The sequence below is a fragment of the Erpetoichthys calabaricus genome, chromosome 12, assembly GCF_900747795.2.
Source record: "Erpetoichthys calabaricus chromosome 12, fErpCal1.3, whole genome shotgun sequence".
Classification (NCBI taxonomy): Eukaryota; Metazoa; Chordata; class Cladistia; order Polypteriformes; family Polypteridae; genus Erpetoichthys; species Erpetoichthys calabaricus.
Genome location: NC_041405.2, coordinates 44,975,016 through 45,001,565, shown reverse-complemented (window position 1 = coordinate 45,001,565; position 26,550 = coordinate 44,975,016). Strand labels below are relative to the sequence as shown.

General features: G+C 38.7%; 1 protein-coding gene across 1 annotated transcript in view; it reads left to right on the top strand.

Annotated features, from left to right (window-relative positions):
- The window catches only part of tenm1 (teneurin transmembrane protein 1), a 900,581-nt gene extending 888,747 nt beyond the window's left edge, over positions 1–11,834 (top strand). Inside the window, 2 exon segments of the mRNA XM_051935222.1 lie at positions 3,171–3,313; positions 10,002–11,834. Coding sequence (XP_051791182.1) covers positions 3,171–3,313; positions 10,002–10,754 — 896 coding nt within the window. The 3' untranslated portion in view covers positions 10,755–11,834.
- The last annotated feature ends 14,716 nt before the right edge of the window (positions 11,835–26,550 follow it).

Genomic DNA, 26,550 nt, shown 5'->3' with positions numbered 1-26,550 from the left:
AAGGAAAACAGTGGCCATTTTCTGGGTCCAGGAAACACTTAGAAATGTCATCCATTTACATTAATTGTAATTATAATCTCTTTCTTAAAGTGGGGAAAGCCTGCACATCTCCCTTGTTGAATTTCCCATCGGGATTAATAAAGTATCTATCTATCTATCTATCTATCTATCTATCTATCTATCTATCTATCTATCTACCCCGCTGGGTTAGGATAAAATCATTGAGGTGTGCGCGCTCACCATGAATGCTACTGAGTTACTTGGCACATAATTTAGTGACTGTAATATAACTCACATGTAAGAAATTTGACTATCAATAAAATAGGGAGAGGATCCCACATTTACTTGTACTTTATTTTCAAATGCACGCTTAATATCACAAACTTTTTCAGTAGTTTTCTAATGGGCAAATTTGACCTTTTCTTAAGTCACCTTCCTGAAGAACATATACTTATTGGGTATTTTATACAATACTGTGTTTTACACACTGCCTTTCATAAAAGCAATGTACAAAGTAATAAATTAATAAAGAAAACTAAAATTAAGGCTTTCTATAGATGGCAAGACAATTTCAAAAAGCTTAAAGCAATGCAATCAAGAGCAAAATGATTACAAGCTTTATTTTGAACAGAAAGCACGCGGCAAGCATTCAATAGTAATAGTAACAGTCAAGCAATTTTGTATAGCGTCTTTCACAATGATCACCATCATTCACACACCCAATCACGGGAAATGTTACAGTCAGTCTTTACATTGTACACTTCTTATGAGCACTATAAAAATAAAAGATGACTTAAAAAATAGTTACATCATTTATTTCATATAGCAGCTCTCACCGTGACATCCATGACAAACTACCTTACAATCCGGTCATCATATTAGCATTAATTTTTTCTGAACTAAAATACATTGAATATAGACAAAGTGTATCCCATTAAAATGAAAGAATCGCAGAGTTTGCAAACTCTGTAGAAGTTGTCAGCTTTTAATGTCATACTGTACCTTGCTAGGCTCTGATGAGAGAACCTTTATTCTAGCTTTACAAGCAGAGGCAGTGCTAGACCATTATATTGACTGGCTGTGACAACTTCCCCATCTTCTGGACATGAGGCGTTTAAACCTCATAAACTCTGATGCCAGGAAAACAAGCAACTCCCACTAGAAAGGAAAAAAAGCAAATGTAAGAGTGCATGTGGCCTGCTGCTTGCCCGCCTGCCTGCCCACATATTCTAATCGTTTGAATGTCTTTTGGACACAGTCAGTGTGCTTACATGTGCTTTAATAACCTGGTTTTCTAATGCCATGTAAACTCTTATTCCAGTTTCACAAACCGGGTTATTGGTCTCTGAGAAACTTGGTTCACAAATGTAGATTTCTCTACAAGTAACCTGATTATTTGGCCATGTAAACCCTTAACTAGGTTAAAGTTAAGACTTTTCTAGTCAGTGCATGTCCACTGCACTCTGCTTGCCCGCTCAGACGTTTACACAACTTTTATTAGCAACCACAAAATTTCCTGAGGTGATCACATTATTCCTATATGTCTCAATATTTCAGAAATGGCTACATTTAAGTTGATGAGCTGAATGTAGACTGCTAAACTCAGCAGCACAGTGGGAATAATCTTTTCTATTCTTTCAAAATATAAGGTGGCTCTCAGAGGTGATGTGGCTGTGTGCGAAGAGACTATGATCCAACCTTGCAATCATTTTACTCTCCTTTATGCATTTACAACAACAACAACATTTATTCATATTGCACATTTTCATACAAATAATGTAGCTCAAAGTGCTTTACATGATGAAGAAAGAGAAAAAAAAAGACAAAATAAGAATTAAAATAAGAGAACACTAATTAACATAGAATAAAAGTAAGGTCCGATGGCCAGGGAGGACAGAAAAAAACAAAAAAAACTTCAGACGGCTGGAGAAAAAAAATGAAATCTGCAGGGGTTCCAGGCCATGAGACCACCCAGCCCCTTCTAGGCATTCTACCTAACATAAATTACCTTAATCAGTCCTCATTGTATTCAGGGTTCTCATGGAAGAACTTGATGATGACGGTCACGTGGACTTCTGGCCTTTAATCCATCAATGTAAGGACATCACGGTGCTTTGATCAGGTGGTGGTGGCGCAGATCACCATCACAGAAAACAGGAAAAATAACAGAAGAGAAAGTAGGGGTTAGTGCAGATTTTGGAGCCACCATGAATAATAATGATAATTATTAATTAATGATAATTAACTGAATATACAGAGCATCAGGATTAAACTAAATTGAAGTTATAAGAAAGCCATGTTAAAGTAATTACACATTAACTGCATTATACATCTGACCATGTAAATATATAAATGTGAATTTCCCCTTGGGATTCATAAAGTATCTATCTATCTATCTATCTATCTATCTATCTATCTATCTATCTATCTATCTATCTATCTATCTATCTATCTATCTATCTATCTATCTATCTATCTAAAGGCAGAAACTATAACCCCATGTATTAGCTTAAAGGATAAACACAAAATGAATATTTCAGCAATTTCAACTGTTTTCTTTATTTTCTATACATCAGTTTTTTTAAGACAAGGAATAGAAAAAATAAACAATGCTTGGGTGTTCATCAAAATTCTGTTTGGCAGCCCATTATTGACAGGCCAAGTACTCACTCATTGCTATTTGACTACAGAATAAGAAAAAGAAATGTCTAGCTGGTAGAGTGAGCGATCAATACCTCAAAATATGTTTACAAAGTTAAAACAAAAAGGCAAAGGAACTGGAAACATGCTGTAAAAATGCAGAAAGATTTTTTGTGCTGTCTGTTCCTAGAAAAATTACTGTAGTGTCAGGAGTCCAAACTCAAGAGGAAAAACACCAGAAGTGGAAAGTTTTAAATAATAAAAGTTGAATGAATTTTGGTAACTTACAATGAATATATCCAAAAAAAGTCAATATCTTCTATATAATAACAAATAATCTTCAATGCTGATCTTAGATATGGTCTATTTTCTGTGTTCGATATCTAATTAAAAATGTCATCTGTTACCATGTTCAATAACCATTCCATGTCCAGACATCCACAGGAACACATGACATACGGTGGATGGTGTAGACAAAGAGCTCCAAATCTGCACTGATTCTGTACTCTTCTCTTTTCTTTCAACTAAAGATATCGGAAGCTGGTTGCAGTTGTTTGGATTTCAGCTCCATAATGTTGTACCGGGGTTCCCCAAGCCAGATGTCCAAAATATGGAGCAGACATATGAATTGATGAAGACTCAAACTAAAACACAAGACTGGGATCCCAGCAAGGTAAAAAAAATGTATACATACAGTATGTAATATTCTGAATTCAAAGTTCTACAGGTAGCAGTCCACAAAGTAGAAGCACAAAATGCATTGTGGGCCGATCCTGTACTTCCACACAGGTATGGTTTCTGGGTTAGTGAAGACATTGCTCTTCCAGTACTTTCTGTAAAAATTGCCTTTAGTAATGCCTCGATTATGCTTAAATCAAAGAAAACAACAACCTGATTTATTTCTATAGCACATTTTCATACAGCAACACCGCTCAAAGTGCTTTACATGATGACAAATAGGAAGTTACAAGAAGAGAAAACAATTAAGATTAGGAAATAATATTAAGGAACAAATAACAAAACAAGGTGAGGGAGGACAGAAAATCAAAAAAAAAATCTAGTTAGGCTGGAGGGAAAAAAAATAAGAAAAGGCAGACATTAGGGCACATTTGGTATAAATTCTAGTAATGAAGACATCTGAACACGTTAATGGTTCATTGAGCCAGCACAATGTGTTTGATTGTCACCAGCGAGAACTCGTTCAGGGCCCTGCTCCTTTACATTTCACATATTTACTTGAAGTGACTGGCCATGAGCCCAGGGCCTTTAGGTCAGTAAGCAGTATCGTATCCAGTTGTGCTAAAGGAGCAGTCCACTGCGATGGTGCCACTAATATAGCAGCAGCGACTGTCTCTCACTCTCAGCCTCTGTGCTTGCTGTTCCAGTTATACTCACCCCTCTTCCCTGAGCAATTCCACGTTACAGTATCATTTGTCCGTGTTCAGGAATTCATTTTTTGGGACGCCCCCTCTCAGATATTTTCCATTCCAAAGCAGTAATGAGACTCAAACTCCAAACAAATTCTCCTTTAGCTCATCTGGATAAGTTCCTGCTCTATGACTATAGTGACTTGCAAGAGACCATAAAAAAAAATGAAAAATCACCTGGCGAATTATATAGTTAGAGAACAGACTAAGGGTCAAAACTAGAAGCAAACATGATCGAGTGTCAAATCTAAAATGAAAACCAAAAAGAGCAGAGATTTAAATACCAAGAACAGAAAAAAAACAACTTTTTAATGCAGTGAAGCAGGGCTTTATCAATCAGACTCATTTATATCAGGATTCTGGGACTTTTTGTAATTTTTTTAACAGGTTACTTTCTGGCTCTAGTAATGACCTATGTATGGTTATAGAGCTTTAAGACACTGTCGAGTCTGATTAAATTGTTTGTTTTTCAATTCAATGCTTCGTTATAAACTTCACTTTTGATTTGGGCTATTTTCAAACTTATGTATTCCATCTGAACTAGTGTGGTGCTAAGGTGTCACCCGTTGCATGGCTGCACTTGGGTCCTAAGCTGGGGTGGTTTGACATGTGTTGGGTGCGGGAACACGTTTTATCAATGCATGCTCCTAACCACCAGCACCATTTTTACACCGCCATTTTGTTTTTCGTTGGGCTGTGCTGAGCTGCCAGGATTTGCCCCATAAGGGACGTGGCTTCAAAGGTCACATGCATGTCTATCATTCTTCAATAGGATAAAGGCTCATTCAACGTTCACTTCTTTATCCAACTACTTGGATTCTAAATCCCTTCTTGCACTTTTGTCAATTCGTGTTTGATTTTTACTAATTTTTAACTTTACAATCCTTTTTGACTTTGTTCTTGTCTCACAGTTTTTGGCTTTGGTAATTAGTGGGTTTTTGTTCTCCTGGTTCAGTCCCTTTGGTTTGTTTATTTATTATTTTTTCTATACATCTTTTCTTCCAGTCGTTCTCATTTGCCCTCTGGACAGAATAACATACTCCGGAACTATAGAGGATGTCCTGATGACATCACCAACAAGCATGTCATGATGTATTCTGGGAAAGGATACCAGGGAAATGGCAAATGCAAAGACTATAAAATGGCAGGAAAACAAAATAATATCATTAACAAAATATGTAATATTAAAACTTTGCCAGATACATTACATCTGACCAAATATTGTAAACCCCTGTGTGCCAAAACCCCAAATTCCATATATACATATGAATTGTGTATTAAGTATTTTAATTACTTTTCCTTATTTAAACAGTGCCCTCCAAGCACCACAGCCACAATAACACAAGTAAATACAATAATAAATGCAATTCTCTCTCTGTCTATTTCTCCTCCACACCTCCCAGCAAGCCTTGTCCAACTCCACCCAACTCTGGCTCGCTTGCTGGGTTCATGGCAGTCCTTTATATAATTCTTGATCCAGAAGTGCTTCTGTTCTTCCTCCCACGTGATTTACCAGTAGTTCTGGGTCAGATGGAGAATTCCAGGTCTTTAATCAACCCAGAAGTATTTTGGGGCTTCTGTTGTCATGACTTCCTAGTACTTCCGGTCTATAAGGGAAGCATGGCTCCCCAGGTCCTTTCACAGTACCCCCTGGCAGCACCCATGGCACTCAACAGGGCTGAGAAACCGAACTCCAAGTCCCAGGATGCCCTGTGGGAATCTGGGGTACTGCTACACTCCAAGGGAGCTGCAATCTAGTGTTTTGAGGGAGGCATGGTCCATAAGTAGCTGCCTTCCCCCATCCTTCCAGTTCACGGACGTCCCGGCCAGGCTGAGCTGCCGGCCATCTCTCACAGAATCTAATTAGAAAAGAGGTAAATAATTTATGAGAAACAGAGGCCATAACACTGACTTTTAGGCCCCTGGTATGCTGCCAGCCTCTCAGTATGAGGAGGTGAAATGGAAAGGGTCGTGACTCCAAGCAATTTCTCAAGTACAGTTGATGTAAAACTAGGGAAGATGTCATCAGCCAGGAGCAACAATGGTCAGGGACACAAAATTCTTTGTTCTACCGTATGTTTATTATTTAAAAGTATAACTTCAAATAGAAGAGCAACGCCTAGTTGATCTGACTCAAAGTTTTTGTTTATAATGTTAATGGACAACCCTGTCGGGAATGAGCCTTTAAAAGTAGGATAATATACTTCACTTATGGGTATTACACCAGAACGTTTGCAAATGCAGTGGTCCAGAGAGCTGAAAAATGGTCAACCGAGCAGCAGAGAGCTGTGCTATATCTGTCAATGTTTAAAGTAGAACCTTTGATGATGCAGAGAAATCAATGATTAAATAATGGTGATAGTTGAAATATCCTTTTCTGCCTTGATTGACAGGAACTTGTTAGTTATTCTGAACAATCATTGTTGTCATCTGTGTTCAACAGTTTTCTTCCATACCTCCGAGAACACTAATTCTAGGATGACAAGTAGAACACCTGTGTCCACTGAACTGCATATTAAGGTTTGATAAATTTGGTGACAAACTCAACTTCTTTCATGGCCTTTGTGATCACTTAAAATGAGCTCAATTTGCCATTTATAGGATATTCTAGAATAACACGTGAGTTTGACCTCTATTCCACCATCAAAAATATGTTTTTCCTTTTCAGTGGTGCTCATCTCCAGCATATTCCATGTGCAGTTGCATCAAGCATTATACAGTGCTCATACGTAGTCTCATTTGCATTTAAAGGGATAATTTATTCATTTTCAATACGTACCTGAATGAACAAAATTGAATATTACTTAATAAATAACTCTGCAGGACAATCCTTTAGTGAGTAGCTAGTCTTTATTAAAGTCTGAATAACATTTTATGAAGCCCTCTGAACTATCTGCTTCCCTTCATTACACTCGTCCATTATCTGTGTCCAGTTTGCCATTCCAAAGTTGTGAGGGCAGAAGTCTCATTCTGCAGTACTGTATTCTATAATCAGAGATGCATATCTCTGGCATTATAGCTGTAAATTAAATATTGAAATAGAAGTAGATTAATATATATTCCCTTTTCACCTACTGCTAAATGTAACATTAATGAAAAACATCTAGCCACTTTCTTTACCCACTTTGTTATGTTTTGGTCACAGTGGCACAGTTGTGGTTTATTCTAGGTTTTTTATACATATAACTTTAGTTTGGTATGGTTATTTATGTTGAGTGATTCTATTTTTATAATGCATTGTTTTCTTTCAATTTTAACTGAAAAAGTTATATTTTTTACCCTCTTGTTTTCATTATTTATGTGCCCATTTCAGTCACACTAGTGATATGTCATGGGTTACGCCCATATAAATATGGCAGTGTTTGCCTCTCATGCTATTCCTCAGTGGATACACATATCAAATCTCTGAAATCTAAATCACTAGTTAGCTTTCATTCAAGGACACCCTAGTATCAAGTTTTGAACTCATTTTCTGTCCTCTGATTTTTGTTTTGCCCTTTCGTTTTGGTGTTTTGATTCGCTTTTTGCCTTCTTTTCTGACCATGATTCTGGTGTGTTCTGCATCTCCTAGTCAATTTCTCCCCACAATAACACCAGACTGAATTCTCACAATGGGTGTAAGACAAGAACGCACACTATATGAAATGGGTAGCCTCCATAGGGCATACCCAGACAATGCCTACTTACTGGTTTATTATGCGGATGCATTAACTACATAAATAATCCCACCAAACCAGTTTCTGTTATGAACTGGTTTTGTTTTAAAAAATTTCCTCAATTATCCTTTTGGCTGTTTTTTATTTTATTTTTTTTCTCCCATTTGGTCTTTTTTTTTTTTTTTTTGTGCTTTCGGTTTCATCTTGAAGCAGCTGAATTATTTTCACATCTTCCTCAGCAACATGTTTGTTTTGTATGTACATCACCACTGTGTGTCATTTTTCTTGTGTATAAAGGTCAGCTCCACAAACCTCCTGGTTGTCCATGGTTGTGGATTCAACCTAAAATTCTTTCACAATTTTAACTAGTCTTGATCTCTTGCTTAAGAATTTTGACTGTGATTTAATTTTGTAATTTGGTATAAACATCTTGCTTCCTTGATTTGTCAGTTACTGACATCAGTCAGTTTCATTGATTTAGGTGGCATCTCCTGGTCCCTTATTCCTTCAGTCTTTCATGTCTATCCTTTGACAGAATGCTTTCATGTCAGCTATTTGAATTCATGGTTTCCAAAGTCACATTCGAATGCACCTGCTTTTATAACAAAGCTATTATGTTTACATTGGATGGAAACCACAATACCCTTAATAAGCTGACATGGGCACAAAAATATGTGCATACTCTGTTTAACCAAGATTTTTTTAATGCCTTCTGTGAGACTAGCCATTTGAATATCTGGTGTAGGATATTGAATAATAGATTGTGTTATGCATATGTGAAGTCCTTTTGCTTAACTTCTAATAATAAGCATGGTAGGCCTGAAATACAGAGATGTGTTTGCAGGTACACACCTCCTTGTTTTGCCTATTTGATAAATGGCAGTAGAAGAAAACATTTTATTGAAGGACAAAAAGATGAACTGAACAGAATTGGAGTCAAACAGGATCTGCGGTCTATACTGAAAGTAACTAACTGCCCAATACACAAATCCAATATGTAATCCTAAGGCATAGCCTAAACAGATCTCCAAATTCTTTGTCCTGAAATGCTAAACCCAACTCAGTACACTGCAGAAGATTTTTGTTTGTTATCCAAAATCTTGGATGACAAGAATAACATGCAGTTGGCATCTAAACCACTGTGCCTAGGAGGTCATTCAACTTAACTTCTAGCACCACAAGTCCTAAAAATGTCTTACTGAATGATATAAACCAGCCCCCACAATACAGTGGCACCCATGAAAAACAAAACGGAGATACTGAAAATGTTCAAACGTAATGGTAAAAAATGAACAAATTCAATGATAATGAATAGAAAGGAAACGCATTTATGAAGTTCAAAGCCAGACATAAAAAATATTTGGGCTTAAATAAAAGTGGTAGTCATTCAGATAACATCTTCAGAAAGTTCACTCCTAGAATCAGAATGTAATTCTGAAAAGATCTGATCAGTAGATCTTGAAGAAACAAACCTTCTTAGGCCACAACCACACTACCACATTTTCATTTAAAAACACAGAAATTACTTTCTGTTTTTGCCTTTCATCCACAGTACCCAGCATTTTAAAACCCCCAAAAAAACGGAGACTTTTGAAAACTCTCTCTAGTGCTGTACATTTTTCAAAACACTGGCTCAGCACTGCAGTGTGGATGGATGAAAGCAAAGAGTTTTGAAAATGCAGGCCCTCTGACTGGTTTGTGCTTATTATGTGTCTGTTTCCAAATTGGATCATGTTCATTAAATTTTTCATCCACTTTGTTCACCTTATTCATGCATTATTCTAAATAACAATTCCACGTTATCAACAGTCCAAACAAAACAATCTGTTTTTTGGTTTATCGTATTTGCCATTGCTGTTTTCCAAGTGCAAACGCAAGCTGCAAATGAATTTCTAGCATAAAGGACACTTCCTTTTCCTGCTTCTGATGGCCCATCATGCCCAGTGTAGGGAACCAGCTACATCATACTGTATGTGTTTTTGGTTGTTTTAATGTGAGCAGAAGTACTTTCATAAACAATTTGAACATGTCAGTATGGATGGAGATCATTTTAGTTTAAAAATGTCACCTAGTAGTGCAGATGAAGCCTTAGTGTTGTGTGAGTAAGAGAATCATCATTCAGAAAGTACCTGGGAGTTCCATGGTAAAGGGTATACCAGATTCACCAGCAACGCCTTATCTGAAAATAAAAGGAACTCATCCTGCTTCTTTAAATACTTATGAAAGTATTTGTCTGTGTTCAGTTTGTCTCTTTATGCTCTTGTCTGCTGTTTTCCAGGTGATTCTAGGAGTTCAATGCGAACTACAGAAGCAACTGAGGAACTTCATCTCGCTGGAACGACTTCCAATGACGACCATTGGAAGAAGTCCTGATTACTGGGAGAAATGGCCCAGGTTCTGTGCTGTTCCCTCCGTGTTTGGGAAAGGTATCAAATTTGCTATAATGGATGATGTTGTTACGGCAGATATCATTGGTGTGGCAAATGAGGATAGCAGGCGGATTGCAGCGATCCTCAATAATGCCATTTACCTGAAAGGCCTGCACTTCACCATTGATGGAAAGGACACTCATTACTTTATCAAGTCAGGGCCCTTAGAAGAGGACTTGGCCATTATTGGAAACACAGGTGGTGGACGCATATTAGAAAATGGCGTTAATGTAACCGTGTCCCAGATGACCTCCAATGTGAATGGAAGGACCAGACGATTTGCAGATATTCAGCTGCAGCACGGCGCCTTAAGCTTTAATGTGCGCTATGGGGCCACAGTAGAGGAGGAGAAAGCCCATGTGTTAGAACTGGCCAGGCAAAGAGCCGTCGAGCAGGCCTGGACTAAGGAACAGAAGCGCTTACAACAAGGAGAGGAAGGTGGACGAGCTTGGACTGAGGGAGAGAAGCAACAATTGCTGAGCACAGGGAAGGTTCAAGGCTACGATGGATACTTTGTCCTATCGGTTGAGCAGTACCTCGAACTTTCTGACAGCGTCAACAACATTCACTTTATGAGACAGAGTGAAATCGGAAAGAGGTAACAGTGTGACAGACTGCCTGCCTTTCCGCCACCAAAGACTGCCTGTTTTTAACACTCGAAAATTTGTTCTACTCCTTTTTCTAAAAATAAACTGTGTAAATATGAAAACTGGAGAAACTATTTCCAACTGCCTTTAATGTGACAAATGATGGTATTTTATTATTTGTGTTTGAGAGGGTCTAAATAATGGTGACTGATGCTTTCCAGTTATCAGGATGGCATATCCCTTGAGAGCAATGGTAGTTTAGTTTGGGGCACTCACTTTTGTTCGTTCCTCTGCCAACTTTCCCACAGCCAACGAGAAATTGAATATTTTGTCATGTGAAGATCCAGTTTATAAAAGCAGCGATTCAGTCAATAGGAGTCGTACATTGAATTCATCAGACAGCACAACATTCAGCATTCAAGTAGCTGAGGTGCAGAAGTGGGCAATAAAATATTCAAGAAAATGCTTTCTCTCCCTGTGCCAATAGCAATGAGCTCAGTTTTGTTTTGCTAGAAACATGACATCCTGAGAGGGGTGACATGTTGACAGCTGACCTGCCAAACTGTAAGTCCCAAAGTAGCTGAAATGCAATGCCTGCCAATCAGTTTATCCTCAAAAGATCTGATTGCCCTAATAGAGAAAGCAACTTTTGTCTCCAAGAAATCAATTCTCTTATATGAATATAGCGGTCAAATGATACAGAGTATTTTGATTGTCACGCAAATCTGTAAATAGTAAGTGCTTTAAAGAAACAAGTGCTACAAGAGAAACTGCACTGCATTGTCACCCGTCATTATACAGTATGTTCCTAACTCTGGTTGTAAACAATAGATGCAGTTGGTTCTTTGCAGAAAGTACATGTTGCTACAAGAAAATATCCATGCTAAAATCTGTACAGTTTACTTTTCTACAAATTATTTAATGCATTAAAGTACAGATCAAAAGATTTTCTGTGCATTACTGTCCAATAATGCACACTTGAGTGGAGCTTGTGCCTTTTTGTTTAAGATAACCTTAGAAGTGTTGGATAGCAGGAAATCTGTGGTACAGATTGTATCATTTTCATTTTGATATATTAAAAGTCTATACATAAGATGCTGTTTTAGTGAAGATGCTGTTACATATTTAACTACTGTATCTGAAACACAGTAGATACGTGTCAAATCATAGTGGAAGCAATGTGTGTGGTGATAGCATATGCCAAGGACATAATTTTCCCGTGCTTTGCCAAGCTTTCAATGACTTATCCATCTGTAGCTCCCTCAATCTAATCTTCAGTCCCCATTGGTGTTTGAATTTCATTATCATGTCCGGTTGTTAACGGTATTGTTGAATTTATTAGCATCTCCAGTTCTGATTGCTATGGCAATTTCACTGTCATTTCAGGTAGTGAATGGTTTTGTTAATTTTGTTATCATCTTCAGTTCTCAATGGCATGGGAGATATATTATCAGTTCTGATTACTGATTTGCATTATCATCTACACTGGTGAATGCTATTGAATGTCATTATTATCTCTGGTTATACGTGCTATTGGAATTTTATTGTCATGAACTGCATTTTCATCAGCAGTTCCAATAACTATGGGAGTTTCATTATCATTTCAGGTGGTAAAAGACTGTATTTTTAGTTGTAAATGTTATTGCTATCATCTGCAGTCCTGATTGCCATGGGATCCTCATTATTTCCTCTGGTGTAAAACCCGTTGGAATTTTATTTTCATCTCCAGCTCTTTTGACTGTGGGGTTTGAATCAAATTCAGTGGTGAATAAAGCAACCAGAGTGCTCAATAAATGTAGCAAGTCACACAGTAGAAAGGTTTTCAATTTTACTTTTCATTCATAGCTGTGGATGGATTCATTTTCAATGATTTAACACTCTAGAAGTGTTTAATCGTGAATGCGGACAGCAAAGAATTTTTGACACTCTGTTAATGTGCAGTTTTCCTTGCTGGATTTATTTCAGTGATTATTCTGTCACCGGACACCAACACTGAATTCCCCAATCGGTGCTATCCCTTTGTTTTAAAGATTGAGTGCATAATTACACTGCTAGGTCTCCGTTTGGATTTAATGCTATTAATTTTAAACCTTCAAACCAACTTAGGTTCTCATTAATATTAAAACCTGCCTTATTGTGTGGTATCCTGTGTTTATGGAGCTCTCTGGTCCCTCCATTTGTGAATGGTGTGGAATGGCATTATCATCTCCAGTGATAAAGGGTAATTTGGGAATTATACTGTCATCTCCAACTGGAAGTTGTTGGATTTTCATTCATATCCGAAGTGTTCTTTTACTTGCAGTTTCAAGTGTTGAATGAATTTTCACTAGACTCTCCAACACTAAATGGAATGAGAAACTGAATCCTTTCTTCAGTTGTGAATGACCGGGAGATTATCGTATGTGGCACGGAATGAATGCCATTAGAATCTTGATATCCCATGATGATTGATTTCCAACACTATATGTATAAATTATAGCAGTACTGATTTACCTTTTCCAGTGTTAAATGATGTCATAAATAATCACGCCCGCTGCTAAACTTTATCCCCAAATCCTATTTATGAAATCCAGTGCGGAATAAGGAATCTCATTATTATCTCAGGTGCTGAGGGATGGATTCCCAAAGTGATTTTGCAAGACTGGTGAAGTAAGTTCATTTTAATTTCTTTTTAATCAACCTTCATTTTGTAGTGAGTGGAATTTTGTCAACTGCTGACCTTTTTTTAGATACAATGTTAATGTCAGGGTTAATTACTGAGTCTGAATTTGTCTTTTTTATAAAAAAAAAATATATATATATATATACACATATATATATACAATTATATATATATATATATATATATATATATATATATATAAATTTCTCATCAAAACAAAAGTAAAATTGATTATCTGTTGCCAAGAAATGTTTTGTATTTAAATGCACAAAAGATGTTTTAATTAAATTAAAAGACTTCATTCTACATGTACTCTAAACAGTTGGAGGTTCTGATTTTGCATTATGGTCTTATGATTGGAATGCCAGATCATTTGCCCTGTGGCGCTTACTGAAGTACACGGTTTTATGATGACAATGAAGTAATGGCTGCTTCATTATAAAAAAGACATGCCAGTGTCTGGTGATGAGCAGTGATGATAAGTGGTGTGCCGTTGACTGACATGCACATCAAATCCTACCTCTCATTTCAACACATATTTTTATACCCATTATACGTGGTACCTCTGCTCTTATGTGACTTGTTTTGGGGCTGCAGGTGATCTTTAGCACGGCATACCAAACTCTCAGCTTTGGACTGTGAGAAGATTGCATGTGTCACTCTCAGTTGTGGCTGAAACTCTGACCACAGTATGGTTTGATGAAGTCTCATTGCATTCTCTGTGTTTATTGTTAGTCTGCTTATTTAAGGAGCACGTTCAGGAGGGAGGCCTTTGGTCAAATAGTATAAATATTCAACAGCATAAAGTTCAGAGAATGCAATCAGCAGAATTAAAGAGTAACACTGACTGACTTATCACATTTTTTGATGTGACTTCCAAATCCACCCATCTGTGATGAACATTCGCACGCCTCATTGCATCATGGCCTCATCAGGGCCAGTGAAGTAAAGAAATGTGCTTGGATTTCCATTGCTGGATGTCACTCTGAATGGAATGCCAGTTTATCCCTGGACATGCACACATATCCTCAAAGATCTTTTTTCTTTCACCAGTCCGTCTGCCAGCACATCTTTAGACAGAGGGTGTAAAACACAGTGTCCTGATGCAAACTACATGATCTGAGGGAAATAAGCAAGTTTTATAAATCTCTAAACACAATATCATCTGAATACTAACCTGGGCCCTAACCTAATGCTGTGACTGAGGCCCTTCTCTGTGAGTTTTCTGTATTATCATTGTTCATTTTATTATTTGCATAATACATATCATTCTCAAACCTGATAAATGACCAATAATTACCATAATACTCAGTTCAGTTTGGTTTATTTTATTTTAAATATCATACTTCACTAAGTGCAATCTCAGAGAGCTATAAGAAGTTCACAGGTCAAACAGAATTACTAACTGTAGAAATTGCTAATTACATAATGCACAATATGATTCAGATTAGTTTAAACATAAAGCAGTTTCAAACTAAATGGCATTAAAGAATCAGAAGAATATCTTTCTATTATGGACAGTAAACAACAGAGGAGAGGAAAAGAAAAACTTCAGTCAGCAGCATCCCTGGAGAAAATAAACCTCTGGTGGTCCACGGTAGTTGTAACACAAAGTCAGACACAGTTACACCCCTGGAGACCTGGGCCAACTGTCCTCCCACACCCTCATGGGCATTCTACAGCAGTTTCCATCCTGGGTGGTCCAATACGATGACAGAATCTTTCTCTTCATTGATCCCAAAACTCCCAGTATCTCTGCTGTCTTTTCTGTGGGCAGGAAAATAGCTTGGAAGTAGAGCAAATGCCACATGAGTGTTCTTTCCACTACTACCACTTTTGCTGTTGGATTTTTCTATATTATGTCAAAGTGCAGATAAATCACTTTCTGCTTAAGAAGATGGTATGCTGCCCGTCACTTTGCAGAGTTTCCGTGTCTCAGGAATGGTGAAACTCCTGAACTGGGTCAATGAGTTAAATATTTAGTGTGTAGCCACAAAGGTGTTGCCACCAGGAAGTGTTACAGTTTTAAGGAAAGGAAGGAAGTGTGGCACCATAAAACAAAACCAAAACTGTGCTGTGGCATAGAGCACACCACCAATGCACTGTGGCACTGCGTGTCAAGCCATTTAAACCTCTGACTTGTACAGCTAGAGCACTAAGGATTAGTGAGCCAGTTAAAGAAGGTGTAGGACAATGAAAATGTCCATCTAGCCTCCTTCTGAACCTGCTTTAGCCATTATAGATGTAGATACCTCAGGAAGACAGTAATTACATAGTATATAACCCTTTCATGGATACTTTTCAGAAATGACAACCTACTTGGGACATTCCTAAACAATAGAAGTTAGCAAACATGTTCTCATTTTTTTACAAAGGTGATCAGTGCACTGACCCAAGTGTATATAATCCAGTTATCTTAACATGCATCACAGGGAAATTAATGGAAATAACTATTAAAAAAAGATGAGTAATATACAGTTAGGTCCATAAATATTTGGACAGAGACAACTTTTTTCTAATTTTGGTTCTGTACATTACCACAATGAATTTTTAATGAAACAACTCAGATGCAGTTGAAGTGCAGACTTTCAGCTTTAATTCAGTGGGGTGAACAAAACGATTGCATAAAAATATGAGGCAACTAAAGCATTTTTTTAACACAATCCCTTCATTTCAGGGGCTCAAAAGTAATTGGACAAATTAAATAACTGGAAATAAAATGTTCATTTCTAATACTTGGTTGAAAACCCTTTGCTGGCAATGACAGCCTGAAGTCTTGAACTCATGGACATCACCAGATGCTGGGTTTCCTCCTTTTTAATGCTCTGCCAGGCCTTTACTGCAGCGGCTTTCAGTTGCTGTTTGTTTGTGGGCCTTTCTGTCTGAAGTTTAGTCTTCAACAAGTGAAATGCATGCTCAAATGGGTTAAGATCAGGTGACTGACTTGGCCATTCAAGAATTTTCCACTTCTTTGCTTTAATAAACTCCTGGGTTGCTTTGGCTGAATGTTTTGGGTCATTGTCCATCTGTATCATGAAACGCCGCCCAATCAATTTGACTGCATTTAGCTGGATTTGAGCAGACAGTATGTCTCTGAACACCTCAGAATTCATTTGGCTGCTTCTGTCCTGTGTCACATCATCAATAAAAAATAGTGTCCCAGTGCCACTGGCAGCCATGTACACCCAAGCCATCACACTGCCTCCACCGTGTTTTACAGATGATGTGGTATGCTTTGGATAATGAGCTGTTCCACGCCTTCTCCGTACTTTTTTCTTGTCATCATTCTGGTAGAGGTTGATCTTGGTTTCATCTGTCCAAAGAATGTTTTTCCAGAACTGTGCTGTCTTTTTTAGATGTTCTTTAGCAAAGCCTTTCTATTCTTGAGGCTTATGAGTGGTTTGCACCTTGCAGTGCACCCTCTGTATTTACTTTCATGCAGTCTTCTCTTTATGGTAGACTTGGATATCGATATGCCTACCCCCTGGAGAGTGTTGTTCATTTGGTTGGCTGTTGTGAAGGGGTTTCTCTTCACCATGGAAATGATTCTGCGATCATCCACCACTGTTGTCTTCTGTGGACGTCCAGGTCTTTTTGCGTTGCTGAGTTCACCAGTGCTTGCTTTCTTTCTCAGGATGTACCAAACTGTAAATTTTGCCACTCGTAATATTGTATCAATTTCTCGGATGAGTTTTTTGTTTTCGCAGCTTAAGGATGGCTTCTTTCACCTCCATGGAGAGCTCCTTTGACCGCATGTTGTCTGTTCACAGCAAAATGTTCCACATGCAAGCACCACACCTCAAATCAACTCCAGGCCTTTTATCTGCTTAATTGATAATGACATAACGACGGACTTGCCCACACCTGCCCATGAAATAGTCTTTGAGTCAATTGTCCAATTACTTTTGAGCCCCTGAAATGAAGGGATTGTGTGAAAAAAATGCTTTAGTTGCCTCACATTTTTATGCAATGGTTTTGTTCACCCCACTGAATTAAAGCTGAAAGTCTGCACTTCAACTGCATCTGAGTTGTTTCATTTAAAATTCATTGTGATAATGTACAGAACCAAAATTAGAAAAAAGTTGTCTCTATCCAAATATTTATGGACCTAACTGTATGTATCAAAAAAGGGTGTACAGTGAATTCAGAAAGTATTCTCATCCCTTCACTGTCTGCCCACAGGAAAAAGAAGACTGTGTTGTAGATTTAATTTAAAATAAATACATTTACAATTTACCCATCAATCCACACTCAGTAACCCATAATGACAAAGTGAAAACATTTTTTTAAGAAAAGTTTGCAACTGTACTAAGAACCAAAAACTGAAATCACTTATTCATGTATTCAGAACCTTAATTCAGTGCTTTGGCAGGAAATCTGCTGTTTGTCTTCTTGTGTTAATTTTTAAAAGCTTTGCACACCCGGATTTAAGCAGTTTGTCCCATTACTTCTAGCAGACCCTCTCAAGCCCCATTAGATTGGATGGGAAGCACCTGAAATCTTTCATCCCCAGGTCTCTTCACAGCTGCTCCATGGGGTCTAAGTCTGGGTTCTTGCTTGGGCAATCAAGGGCAGAGACTTGTCTCAAAACTACTCCAGCATTGTCTTTGCTGTATTTTGTGGGTCATGGTCATGCTGAGAGGTGAACCATGCCCCCAGTCCATGGTCATGTGTACTCTGGAGCAGATTTTCTACAATGACCTCTCTTTATATGGCCACACTCATCTTTCCTTCAATTCTGACCAGATTCCCTGTCCCTGTTGCTGAGAAGCTTCTGCATTGCATGGTATTGCTCAATTGGAGGCATGCTATTAGACTGATAATGAGCAGTGTCTGGTCTTCAACAGACATAGTGCTTGGAATTCTGCCCAGACAGTTCCATTTTTGTCTCATCAGACCGGAGAATCGTAATCCTCATGCTCCCAGAGTCCTTTAAAATTGTCATATGTCTTTTATTGAAGAGTGGCTTCTGTCTGGTCGCTCTATCATAAACGCTGGACTGATGGGGTACTACTAGGATGGTTATTCTTTCAGCAGATTCTCCTTTCTTAGTAGAGTGCTTCTGTCGCTCTTTCAGACTTGGTCACTTGGCCTTTCTTGCCAGTTATTCAGTTTGGCTGGATGGACAACTCTAGGAAGAGTCCTGGTGGGGCCAAAATTCTTCCATGTTACAATTATTGAGACCAATGAGCACCTTGAGACACTCAAAAGCTTTAGAAATGATTTATACCCTTGTCCTGATCACCTTAGTTTTACAGTGGAGGTCCACAGGGAGTTTCTTGGGCTTTATGGCTTGGTATTGGTCCTTATTTGTAGTATGAATTGGGAAACCTTCTAAACACAGGTGTGTGCCTTTCTAAGTGATGTCCAATCAATTCAGTTTGCCACAAGTTGTCTCCAATCAAGTTCTAGACACATCACAAGGAAACCCAAAGTAAACAGGATGCACCTGAGCACAATTTGGAGTGTCATAGCAAATAATCTGCAACATAATAAAAAAGAAAGCACAAGGGTCCGAATACTTTGAGTCCACTTATTAAAGAGTAGACGAGGATTTAGACGGGGAGGTCACATAACAGTAAGCATCTAGAAGTCTATGAGAAAGCAACAAAAGCCCTGGATCAGAGTGGGCCATATTGTATTATTTGCCTTAATTGTATAAACTTATCAGAAATGCTTTGACATGAAAGGCTTGCAACCAAACTAAAGGAGTTCAAGGCTCCATGTGTGGATAGGTGCTAAAACACGGGAAGCAAAAAGTTATTTATTATAAGAGGAGCTATTTCTAAATTGTGTGATGTTCATCATGGAGCCCACTAGGGATCAAAGCTGGAGAAACTGCTCTTTTTTAATTTATGCAAATGTTCTTGATTAAAATGTACCTAACAGGCTTAATTTTTCTGACGAGACTAAACTTTGTGATATTGTAGACACCCAGCAGTCTCATTATAGGCGAACCTGTACAGAATTGAGACATATGTGGCAGATAAACTGAGGTAAAGTGTTACATGTAGGAGGTCAAATGTTATATATGAAAATTCAATGGGATGTCTGAATGTTAAAAGTACAGTTTATGAGGAAGAGTACTGTATGTACAGAAGCTATTAAGAAGGCCACTGGAGCACTGTCTGCAGTTTGTCTTGACACTAACAAAAGGACACATTAACAGTAAAGTCCAGGCAAGAGAAACAAGGCTGATTTCAGCACTACAGAGCATGAGCTGTAGGGAATGGTTGTAAAAGCTGAACCTTTTCAGGTAAAACAAATGGAGATTAAGAGGAAAAATCCAGAAACTAGATGGAACCTAGTTGGGAGTAATTTCTCTCTATTATAATAAAAAAAATCTTGGGAGATGAGACTTTTTATCCTGCGATGAGATCTGATCTTTTTCAGAGAGACATTTTCACATCCAGCAAGACGAGACTTTGTGCCAAGAAATTTAACCACGCCCGGGGCCAGAAATAAAACACAAAGAGTAGATGAAAAAGTAGAATGTCATAAAGAATTCAAAAACATTGGTGCGATACACATGCAGAACAGGTTAATGAATGGAAGTACGAAAATTTGAAAGTCTCAGAAAAATGATAGTAAAGACTGCATTAGCGCAAACAAACGGAAATTATTACTAATTGGTTGGCAAGTGAAGCGAGCAGGAGGCAAAGCCCCCTAGTTTTATATAAATGTTAGGAAGCTTATTTTCACACAGAGAATGACAGGAGCTTGTAGTAAATTACAAAATAGTTGAGTGCCTTAATCTGAGTTTCATAATACACTCGTTGAAAGAAGTGACATCAGACACGATCAGAAGTAGCCGATCCACCACAGCAACAACTATTCCCTAAGTATGACAGCCATCAGAGCAAGCAGACCAATAAAAGATGTACCCACCTACATAGATCTGTCCAGTCCCAGGTCTGCACACCTTAGAGAGTGCCGACATTGAAATGCAGAGTTTACAAAGTTCCTCCGACAGCAGAGAACGATGATCAGAGAGACAGGACGTTCCATTCGTCTATCTGAATGGGCCGCCTCAAATAATGACGTGAGTGCTGCCATGCAGTGGGTGACGCCTCAGCACCACTCCAGTTCCAATCCCCAAACAGGCCTGGCCCCATTGGTTCTCCAACAGTTTTTACTCTTCTGAGGATGGAGCTCCTGAGGGCTTTCCCCCACCCCCTTCATAATGCAAGCAGCCTTGTTATGAGTAGCTGCAGCAGAGCTACTCACACGGAGAGCAGAAAGAAGACCTGTCTGTCGTCTCAGAGCTGCATGAAGTTTTTTTTTACGGTGGCCGGAGTGCCGATCCTGTCACCAACCCCCATGATTTCCCTGCAAGCTGGAGGACCGCTTGCAGGGTTGGATGCAGTTTAACGTCATACCCAGAACAGCACTTAATGACACAGGTAAAAATTACAGATACTGTACATGCTTTTATGACTGGGGCCACAAACCTGGAAAAAAAACTGCCAAGTCATGGAATTGAAGTAGAAAGAACTTTTATGAAGTATCTGACAAGTTTCCAGCTAACCAAAGGAGCTTGATGGACTGAATGATTGCCTTTAATTTGTTAAGCTTGTTTTGAAAATATTACATTAGGACATCAGAAGATTTACAACAAGAACAGGCCATTCAACCCATCAAAGCCTGTTATCCCTATTCAACTGACTACTGAAAATAACATCAAGACAGGTTTTCATTGTCCCCCAAATACCGCAGTTAACCACACTGAATTGGTGACTCATTCTGGGGACCATGATTCTTTCTGTGAGTGAAAATGTAACATTTGCATGAAATTTACTTTTAACTAGTTTTATCTGTGTTGCAATGTTCTTATTGAATAACTAATTTTATAATAACAGCTTGTATCCACTGTGATCACTGCCTTTGTAATTCTGAACAATTCAATTATTCCACTTCTTCGTATCTGTTTGCTTAAACTGAAAAGGTTCATCTCCTTCAGCCTAGTCGCTCTCCTCTCGACTTCCTCTAGTGCAGCTATGTCCTTTTCTGTATTATGCACATAATACATAACCCCAGGTGAGACTTCACTTGTGTGTTATACAGTGTAAGTGAGAGATCAGAGACAGTATGAGGGTGTTGGGGTGCCAAGAAGGAAGAAGAGAGTTTGTGCATCAGACCAAATCAGCAGGCACCAGTTAGCCTTGAACTTTCAGGGAACTGTCCTTGATGGGATTAGGGTCTACAATGAACTGTAGCTCTGTCAGATTGGATTGATGGGGTATCTTACTAGGATGGTTATTCTTTCAGCAGATTCTCCTTTCTTAGTAAAGTGCTTCTGTCGCTCTTTCAGACTTGGTCACTTCCTTCACATGACCTTTCTTGCCAGTTATTCAGTTTGGCTGGATGGACAACTCTAGGAAGAGTCCTGGTGGTGCCAAACGTCTTCCATGTCACAATTATTGAGATCACCTGAGCACCTGTAGACACTGAAAAGCTTTAGAAATGATTTTATACCCTGAGTTTTGGTTAAATCTCTGTTTATATAGGATCTTGGGTGGAAGCAGCAAAGTCTTAAGCCAAGGAGCAGAGGTTACATTAAGATTCTCCCAAAAAAATCATCCTCCAATCTAGGAGAAATGAAACAGAAGCTGTAAAGGACTGTGTGTCACCCTCATCCTTCCATGTATTTCTTAGCTGCTCAAAGCCAGTAAGCTGTGTGTGTAACTTCACTTGACTTGTACTCCACACATCAAACTACATAATCAAACATCATCTTAATCTTCTTGATCTCTTCTGTACACTGTCTTGATGTAGACAGTGACAAGTCAACTATGATTTCCAAGTCCTTCTAATAAGGTGTGTTTTTAGGTTTCAGGCCCTCCATCTTGTATTCAAATTTAACATTTTCACTTCCTTCACCCTCTCATCTGCCCAAGTCTGAATTCTTTTCAGGTCCATTTTTAATGATTACTCAGATACTCGGGTACCTGCCAATCCATCTACAAATGTAGCCATCTTATCTTTTACATTTTCATCAAAATTAATACATGTTAATAAGAGCAGCAGCTTCAGCACAGCTCCCTGAGGGGCACCCATTTTATCATCACCAAATTTTAAAAAACAGCCTTTTGTGAACTTTACGCCCATTTGCACACTGCACCCTGACCTCCCACTTCTTTTATTTTGATCGTTATTATGTGCTACCTTATCAAAAGCTGCAGATCAAGAAAAATAACAGCATACAGTATGCACCACTCTTTTGTACATCAGTATGTAAATGCAAATTGATGCAAGTCATGGAGGGGATCTTATTAAGTGCACATAAAGAATTCCTCCTTTATTCACAACCCATTCCACCAATACCTAAATTGAGAAGGGAGGATCAACGACAAAATTAAAATAATTTAGGATTGCCTAAATGTCTGGTAGGAAGTCACAGTTTATCAGCTTAGGTGAGGCTAATGAGTTTTAATGGGGAAAGACTGATGGAGGTGGTGAGATGGGGGCTCATTCTCCAATTCCCAAATTAGCATTAATAAACTTTAAATCTAATCAAGCTAGAAGTGTATTATTTATTGAACAACTTGATAAAGACACTGTACATATGTGAATACTGTATATCTTCTCTCCTGTCTAATACTGGTCTGGCACCTTGCCATCTCAGATGTGAACAAAAGATTATTTTTGCCAAAGACACCACAGGGCACAAGCCAGATTTTCATCAAATCCAGCAGTCGGTTTACCATCAACAAGATCAACAAAGTACTTGAGTACTGCAGAAGTCAGATAAGACGTAGACATCCCAGGTGACACCACATCAGTGTCCTGCACACCAGCAGGGTGAGTTGCATCACAGTGACTTTGTTTCCATTCTTCTTTGAAGAGCAGATATGCCGCTCCTGCGATCAAAAGCCCCAGTGACTCAGACTGGAGCAACACTCGCAGCTTCTTATCTTTGTAACCTTTTCAACTGTTTTTGTTATCTTTCAATTTACTGAACATTTTGCAAAATAAAATGCTGTTACTAGACTTTCACAATGAGTCTTTATTGGGCTTCTAAATACAGAAAGGGAGTAATTTGCAGTTTCTATTTCCAGCAAGTAGTTTCTAGTGCTTGAGAGGCCATTCCAGCGACAGTGTTCTGGATTTCTTAGACAACACATCAGTGCCTTTCTGAATTACATGACAGCTGTTTACACTTTCGTTCAAAGTGGTCGTCTTTGCTGTTGTCAGCTCAGCCAGACGGCAAGGGTCTTGACGTCATTTCTGCTTATGACGTTATACCTTACCCCAGCCCATCTCTTGATGTGAAGGGGAAGGCAAGTGTCAGATCACCAGTGACATGCACCTAAATATGAAAGGTACCACCCAAAATCAAATCTTAATGGAGGATGGGAAGAAATGTCAAAACCAGCTATTAACCTGTGTCACTGTCCTCATTGTACCCCACATACAGTATTCAACCCTGGGAACCTTGACTGGCTGGCTGTTTGCTGACTGGGACTGTCTTTACTTCATCCCAGTTTACCACCAACAGAGAACTTCTCAAAGAGTCCTTTGAACCCTTTGTGACCACTCAGCACTCAGCTATGCTAGTAATCAATAATCGAGCAGCAGAGACATTGAGTTTAAGCTATTACTTAAAAACTGCATTAACCTACATAATAGGTAATAGCAGCAAATATACAACAACAACATTTATTTATATAGCACATTTTCATACAAAAAATGTAGCTCAAAGTGCTACATATACAGTAAAAGATACAAATGATTATATAACCTTCATGGGTAAGGGCAGTCTTCATTCAGCCCCAGATGACAGTTACAAGATTGTCGAGTTCTTTGGTTATAGATTATATATCCTTAATCCATCCATCCATTATCCAACCCACTATATCCTAACTACAGGGTCAGGGGGTCTGCTGGAGCCAATCCCAGCCAACACAGGGCACACACACACACACACACACACACACCCACACACCAAGCACACACTAAGGACAATTTAGAATTGTCAATGCACACTAATCTGCATGTCTTTGGACTGTGGAAGTAAACCAGAGCACACAGAGGAAACCCACACAGACACGAGGAGAACATGCAACTCCATGCCACCGTGCTGCCTATATCCTTAATTGAAAAATGTAAAGAAAGATTTATTGCTGGAGTCAAAACTCCTTGGAAAGTGTCCAGCAGCTAAGCTGATACCAAGCTCTACAATTTAAATATCCATGGCTCCTCTCAAAGTATCAGAAAGGCAGCAGGACTCCAACTGAACTAAAACTAAACTAAAACTGAACTGAAAACTGAACTGTGAGTCATTTAAAAAAAAGAAAGTTGTACTGAAAAGTTAGCCATTCTCTCTCCTCCCTTCTCAACCAAATTAACTGCATACACCTGATTTACAGTCCACTAGCAAAATGCAGGAAAGTTATGATGCAACTTCAAGGTCAATTCCTAAAGGAAACCAAAAGCTGCACTAAGCTGCAAACAGATGGCTATACAAAACATTCTGAGGCCCTGCATTGCCTTTCAGTTTTCCCAGAACACACTGCAATTCTGTCCAGCTTGATAATTCTTTCTAGCTTTGTTTATTTACCTGAAATCTGTCAGTTGTAAAGGTTGAAGTATCTCCACACGAGTGTGTACTTATAAAGTGAAGCTAGCAAAGTGAAACCCAGTAGCCATACCTGCCCCAACCTGGAAGGCAGCAGTGGCTCATCCAGTTCTCCACAAGATGTCTTTACATACCTGGTCACCTACAGATTTTATATTACTGTCACACACAGTTTACAGTTGGCTTCACTGACTTAGAGCTCTTAACCAAGAGGCATAGCAACAAGGCAAGCAACTGTCTTGGGCCCCCATGGGCATCTGTCTACATACTGTAGATACTCACTGCAACAAAAAATCTGTGGGAACTCCACCTGAAGCATAGGATCAACACACTACCATGACACAATTGGAAAATCCTTAAGGGACAGTACCAAACCTCTGCCGTGGGAGTGTTTGTGATGAACATTACATTTTTAGTAATGTTAGATGTAATCAGAGCCGTTTTCATAAATGATGAAGAGGATTTCAATTTCTGGAAGAAAAAATGTAATTGACTCAGTTTGTTTAGACAATATGGCCACTTCTGACTTGGCTTTAGTCATTCTCTCCAGACCCTCCTGTAGTCAGTATGTGGCCAAATTCAGGCACAGAGTGAATGGGTAACAGTAAAACAGTAAAGGTCTAAGAAGTCAAAATGTAATCACTTGTCAGATCTGATTCTTCCTATCACTGTTGACCCAATCCTAAAGCTGATTAAATCTTACTTGAGATCCTCATTTGGCAGGAGCTCTAATTTCAAAAGAGCAGAATTTGAAGGTCTTTGGGCCAGGAGGACATCATGGCTGCATCTACCATAGCCAAAACCCATATGCAGATAATTTGAAAGTTACATTAATACCTTTATGAGCCATTTTTTTGTTTTTTAATATATATTAAGTGCATATTTTAATTTATTTTATTTTAATATTATGATGTGTAATTTGAAGGGCGGCACGGTGGCGCAGTGGTAGCGCTGCTGCCTTGCAGTTAGGAGACCCGGGTTCGCTTCCCAGGTCCACCCTGCGTGGAGTTTGCATGTTCTCCCCGTGTCTGCGTGGGTTTCCTCCCACAGTCCAAAGACATGCAGGTTAGGTGGATTGGCAATCCTAAATTGGCCCTAGTGCGTGCTGGGTGTGTTTGTGTGTGTCCTGCGGTGGGTTGGCACCCTGCCCGGGATTGGTTCCCTGTCTTGTTGGCTGGGATTGGCTCCAGCAGACCCCCGTGACCCTGTGTTCGGATTCAGCGGGTTGGAAAATGGATGGATGGATGTGTAATTTGTAATTATTTGCATTAACTTATGTGTATTTGCATTTAATTTCATTTTTCATTTATTTAGATTTACATTATACAATTATTATTGTTTTTCTATTTGTTTACACAAATGTTTTTTGTGGTGTTTTATATAATTTATTTCTCTCAACATTTTATATTTAATTCTTCCTGTCGATTTTATTAATTTAGACATTGCACTAAAACAATGGTAATACATTTTACAATGTTGGGACCCTGGGTAGGGTGAATTGGGAGTCCCTAGAATCGCCACTCCCTTAACCCCTGTGGGCAACTTTAGTAAAACCAGTGAAACCTCCAGAT